The 6,301-nt window shown below is 41.8% G+C and overlaps 1 protein-coding gene across 1 annotated transcript in view; it reads right to left on the bottom strand.

Annotated features, from left to right (window-relative positions):
- gdf5 (growth differentiation factor 5) overlaps positions 1 to 2,610 on the bottom strand; it is a 15,893-nt gene extending 13,283 nt beyond the window's left edge. The window contains exon 1 of the mRNA XM_015379797.1: positions 1,212 to 2,610. Coding sequence (XP_015235283.1) covers positions 1,212 to 1,908 — 697 coding nt within the window. The 5' untranslated portion in view covers positions 1,909 to 2,610. The remainder of the gene's footprint in view (positions 1 to 1,211) is intronic.
- Between the last annotated feature and the right edge of the window lie 3,691 nt (positions 2,611 to 6,301).

The following is a 6,301-nucleotide window of genomic DNA, read 5'->3' as shown; positions in this document are numbered from 1 at the left end:
GAAGACACAGACGTCCATCAATGGGAAAGGAAAGGATTCTGATTTCTTATTTCAACCGTTGCCTAAATTAGCTGCAACATATGAATCAAGATGCTATGACCGAAAAAATTTGATTGACAGATGACCGTTGATATATGATTGGCCGAATTTAGGTGTTCAGGCTGACATAGAACTAACTGGCCTGCATAAGATAACGAAAACATTTTTTTTAATACAATTTCTACATTTTTGGAGTAGATAGTCTGATAAAGAGTACATTTATAAAAATGTTTAAGCCAGAATGATTTGACCTTCAAATATGACTTCTCTACGACTTTAAAAACATAAAATAAAAAATGCTTAAATTATAACATATAGCCGTATTCCTTCTGTATATATTCTATATATAATTTTGTATTCTGTATATATCCTATATTTCTTTTTTTTTCCCTTTCCAGCATTTTATTATTTATTATACACAGTTACAAGTACAGAGCAAATTAAATGTACTCTATCCCCTTGAGGAGCAGTGGGCTGCCATTGTGCGGCGCCCAGGGAGCAGTGTGGGGTCTGTGGGAGTGGGTCTCACAATCAGAATTTCTGGATTCCCAAATCCATGCCCTAACCACTAAGCTGCCACTCCCCCTATATTTATATCTTGTCGGTCTTGATATATAGGCCTATATATTATTTTTGTTGTTGTTGTTGGTTTGTTTGTTTTTTCCATTCCAATATGACAGTTTAAACACTCAGCACCGCCCTCCTCTGGTAGCCTGCAGAATGCAGGTTGACCCGCTCTCTCCATCCAACCTCTCATCCTCCCCTTCGCCCTCCAGAGCCGCTCACATCAGACCGCATCTTTTATAGCTCTTAAACTTCATCTTAAAGTTGTTTGATTTTCTCATTTTAGCCCCAAACTAGTTTACTAGTGGAAATCAGTAGAAGAGATTAAATCCAGAGCTTTTTATTGAAATATTTGTCCAAAAGTGTCCAGATAAACTAAGATGATTCAGCTGTAATTTCCCTTCAATAAATACTTTCTACTTGCTTAAGGAGAAATAGACTTAAATAGATTTTAAATATATTAATTACTTTAAAATGTATTCAAATGGATAGATTGCAGTTGGTAAATTTGAAGCAGTTTTTTTATATCATTGTTTTTTTTGTTTGTTTTTTTGCTATTAACTGTTTTAGAGCTGATCTTCAGAGAGTTAAAGGAACCAGCCTCTTACCGTGTCCTTTATCCACGAAGCTGGTGATGGTGTTGGCCATGCCGGCCTCATGCAGCGCGCTGCTGTTCAGGTCCCCGCTGCTCAGGGACCAGTAGAGGGACAGCATGTAGTCGTGAGGGGTCACCAGCGGCTGCTTGTCGCCCAGTTTCTGCCTCCTGTTGGTGACTCCGCGCTGCGCCGCAGGTGGAAAGCCGCTGCGCGCCGCAGCAGCCGCTGCGCTCGCCTTGGCAGCGGCTTTCGGTGAGTCTCTACCTACAGCCGCACGTGCGTTGATGCCTGCGGGGATGTGCGGTTTAAAGCGCGCATCGGCAGCGGGGACCCAGGAGCGCGCAGCCTCTTTACGCCCCAGGTTGAGCGCGCCGTTTGGCTGCTGCTGCTGCTGCTGCTGATGCTCTCGGTTCCCTGATGGGGACCCCGCAGCCTGCTTGCTTCTCTTCGGGGTCGTCTCCTCTTTAATCAGCGGCTGTCCTGCGCGGGTTCGCGCCGCAGGTTTCCAGCTTCCCGCGGCGGGGCTCTGCTGCCTCCCTGCAGCTGGCGTAGACACCCCGATCCCACGTTGGGCTCCTCCTGTGCGCTCCACCGCCTCCCCAAGTCTGTGTTCGGTGAGTCTGGTCCGGCTGAGAGAACCGCGGACAGGATGCAGGTAGATGAGAGTCCAGCAGCAGAGCAGGAGAGAAAGACGCTTTACAACGTTCATCCTAAAGCCCTGTTGCCTGCTGGCAGACCGTCATTGTAATAAAGCTGAAAGTCACTTCAGAATTAACTGAAAAGTTTGGCTGAAAACAGAAGAAAGAGTCCTGTGAAGTTTCATCCCCAGGTCAGCCTCTGCGCTCTGCTGGAAAAAAAAAAATGATTCTCTCAAAAACAGAAAAAAATTAACAAAACATTTTAAAGAAAAGATGCAAATAAAACAAAATTCCTGCAAAGTTTATTCTTCCATTTGCCTTGAGCAGGAACCATCCTGCTGGACAGATCCAGCCAGGAACAGATCAGACACCAGTTAAACTCCACCGAGCTGGTCTGCTGGATATCTGCAAGAAACTTCTTTAAATCCCACTTTTTTTCTTCCATGAGAGGCAAGAATGGCGTAATGCCGCTGCCTCCGTTTTTTCTCTTTTCCTCCAAAAGTTTGAACTCCGTCCAGTGAAAATATTTCACACACCAACCAACCTGCAGGTGCTCCAGAGATCCTGCAGCAAACCTGAGCGCAGGAATTGGGAACGGAATTCCAGAAAGCGCTTTTAATTACCCCGTGATGTCATGCTGTCCAGACTCATTTAACAGCAATATTTCACCCCAAATCTTCCTCCCTCTTTTCCACCGATGACTCACTAAGACTGCAGCACGAAATGGCACAAAGTGACCCCCTCAACGCACAAACCAGCAGCAGAAAGGAGAGGAAAGTGAATTATGTCACTGAAGCGAACTGTTTTAACAGCGTCTAAAATGATGCGAGCAACATCGGTGAACGAAGGGGTTGCTTTAGAGGCCCCTGAAGGGCCCCTGAAGGGCCTCTATGCAGCTGCATTCTTTTGCATTTTTCTCTTTACGTTATAAAAAAAATGAGAAAATGAACTGTAGCACAGAAAACAGATTTTTCCATGAAGTCAAGATGTTTCATGTTTTATCTATAATCTCTGAAACAGATGTTAAAGAGATTAATATGTAAAACAATAAATTATTTACAGTTTATTTAACACATTTTGTGATAACACATTCTTTATTACAAATTTACAAGAAAAAATAAAAGAAAATATATTAGTTAATTTGGATTCTAATTTCCTGCTAACAGCAAATAAACAATATAGAACAATATATCAGGCAAATGATTAAAGTCTTATTTGCTGAAACTTAATCTGACAAGCAAAGTTAAGAGTTTAATTAATATGCAGTCATCTTGCAATTAGAAAATGTGCGGATGTAGTAGATTTTCCTTATTACATAATTACAAAACATTATCAAAATCATTTCAACACACAGACAAACTGTAATATATATTATATATGGTAAATATATGTATTGTTTTTTTCTTTTTTGTAAATAATTACTAGTTAAAGAAGAAAATGAAATTGGTCAAGTTCAGGATTTCATGCTGTCGTTTTTTATCAACTTCTCTGCACACATCAAGGATCAAATGTCCACTCTATAGGATTTGTTTATCTGTAATTTGGTATTTACATGTTCGAAAAACCATTCTGTCCCTCACTCAGACTATTAAATGCATTTTTGAAACAGTTTCCCTATATCCTGAGAAGAGATTTGCTCTCATAAATTCACAATGTGATTTCAAAACAATCCCTTCAAGAATAAAAAGCCATTTACTTTACTTTTGCTCCTTTTTTTTTTTTATTGATTTATTTCATCTATGCCCTTTCAGGTTTCATAAAAAAGGACAGTTCTTGTTTTATATTTGGTGAATATAAAAGAAACCACAGGTAACAATGATAGGATGTAACAATCTGTTAGTTCAATCTCTAACGTTCTGCTCTCTCTGCTTTTCCTGAGAGTAGCTTTGCCTCATCTGTTCCTGTTTGGCTGTGACGCCATCCTGGAGAGAAATATCAGCTGTGCTGCTTCCATCAACACCCTTGTTTATAGATGCTGGAGATCGGCCTGTTTTCCAGTGTAATCCTGTTTCTCTGACCTTGACTGGCTGGATGTGCTCTCCTCGTCCTCTGACATGGGAGCTGGCTCGGAGCTCGTCTGCCTGGCTGTGTGTTTCCTGGACGGGGCCAATTTTTGTAGCTGCTTTTTGTATCTCTGCTTCTGTCTCCTTGAACCCCAGTCGGCATCAGCAGATGGCCGCTCACACTGAGCCTGGTTCTGCTGGAGGTTTCTTCCTGTTAAAAGGGATTTTTTTCCTCTCTACTGTCGCTACAAGCATGCTTAGTGTGAGGGAATGCTGAAGAGTCAATGAGTCGATGCAATCAGCTGGTTTTCCTTAGATAGAAACCTTTGAGTCAAATTGACTGTATGATCTGGTTGAACTGTAAAGTTCCTTGAGATGACATGTGTTGTGAATTTGGCGCTATATAAATAAACTGAATTGAATTAAATTGAATTGAATTAACAAAAGTGGATATCAAATCATTGAACCTTATCTATATGAAATGAAACATAGCCCAGTTGAAAAGTGCCTTCATTGGCTACAGTCACCAGGGTGCATGTAGCTTAAACCTTTTTGGCTGTTTTCAGGACAACTTTAAGTTTTAATCCCCCATTTAAAGAGTAAAATCTTTTTGCATTTGGAGATTCAGCGCCTCCATCGAGGACGTAGTAGCAAACCCAGATGGTCCCTCCGATTGCTTGTGGGTGATTTAATTCATCAGTAAAAAGGAATGAAGTCCCTTTTTTTAACTCTAAAATGATTTTTACACACTCAAAGCCCATCTGCAGTGCCCCCTTGTGCATGTATCTTAAACTGGACTCTCAACCCTGTAATAAGGAATAATCAGTATAGTTATTGCTCCATTTAATCATGTTGGATTTTCCTTGTCAGAAACAAGCCGTCAGGTTTACAGTTTCCTAATTTTCCTGCATTGCAGCCCTCTTGGTTCTGATTTGAACCCGCTCTCCCACTCTAATTTATGACACCATGAACAGCGCCAGTCTGGAGCCACAAACGTAGTTTCTACCAAACTTTAGGAGTAATTAGCAGCCAGAAAGGTTGGGTCAAACCCAAAGCTCTTGGCAGCAGAGATGGTCCCTGGTGGTTTGAAACTGGTTCTGGTTCTGAAGCAGCCTTGTTTGTCTTTCTCTTCTCCTTATTCGTGTGTTTTAGCATCAGAACGTGGAGATGATGGATGAGGTGAAGTGACTGGATATTAGAAACCTGTCGCTGATCAGATGCGGGCCGGTGCTGATGCAGTCGACCCGATGGAGCAGCTGCAGGGTCCGAGTGATGGTGCCGAGGTTTGTGTTGGCTGCAGCCTCAGCTGGCACGCTGATTACATGCAGGTAACTGCGACTGAGGCCGGGAGTTCAGAGCAGCTCTGTTTGGCCCAATCACTGATTCCACATTGGCTTTATTATACTAAGAAACACTGTTTGGGCTGATGGTGAAGTTAGACAGAAGGCCTTTCCTTGTTTTTTCATCTTTCAGCAGAACTTTTACACCTTTTTCTTCCTCGCCGTGAAAGAAAGAATGTTAGTCTTACACCTTTGGTTTCCTTCAAGTTCTGGTGCAGATGAAAAAGAAACAAGAGAACAGCCTGTCATCACTGCAAAACCGCTACCTTAAAATACACAAGCAGGCCTGTTTTAATATCACAAAGCTCCACATCAACTCTGCAGTTTTGATTTTTCGAGGGGTTTTATTTCAAACCAAGGATTAGATTAAAACGTAATTTACCAAATAAAGCCTTTAAACAAAAGTTTCTGATCAGATGTGAAAAGCAAAAATCTAAATGTATCCGTTCGGATACAGTCAAGAGGCAGGTATGAATGCAGCTAATAGCTGAAACAGGACTGACAGCTGCAAACATCAGGAAGACATGACAGAAACAAATAGAAGATTCAGACTGATGTAGCTCTGTGGAGCTGAGACACAACCGAGGGACTAAAGACAGAACAGAAACAAACTAATGATGTCAGCACAGCTTGTATGAAATTTGGTTAAAGAGGATTTCTGGAGCAGAATTAAGATCAATAAAAAAGGGCTCCTTAAGGAGGAAGTGAGGTTGGGATCTAATCTTGTGTTAACCAATAGAAGCAAATACAGTCCTCCATCAAATCTCCTCTAGAAAAGAGATGGTTTGGTGCTGTCGCTGAGCAATGCAGTATCTTAACTCCTGGGTTTGAGGTCCGGAGACCATCAAATGATTTTTCAGGAGCCCCTCCTTCATTGACAGAACGGTTTGGGATGAGAATGACCCAGGACCCTGGATGATTCACCCATGTTCAACTTACAATGCTCTCATGATCGAAGGAGGATTTGGTTAAATCTAACAATATGTGTCCCTGTTCATTCTTCGCTTAAAATGGATAAATCTTCCATCCATCCATCCATCCATCCATCCATCCATCCATCCATCCATCCATCCATCCATCCATCCATTCTTCATACTGTCATCCATCATGGGAGGCTGGTA

The sequence above is a fragment of the Cyprinodon variegatus genome, unplaced genomic scaffold (genome assembly GCF_000732505.1).
Source record: "Cyprinodon variegatus isolate N-32 unplaced genomic scaffold, C_variegatus-1.0 Scaffold200, whole genome shotgun sequence".
In the NCBI taxonomy this organism is placed as follows: Eukaryota; Metazoa; Chordata; class Actinopteri; order Cyprinodontiformes; family Cyprinodontidae; genus Cyprinodon; species Cyprinodon variegatus.
This window is presented reverse-complemented; position numbering and strand designations above follow the sequence as displayed.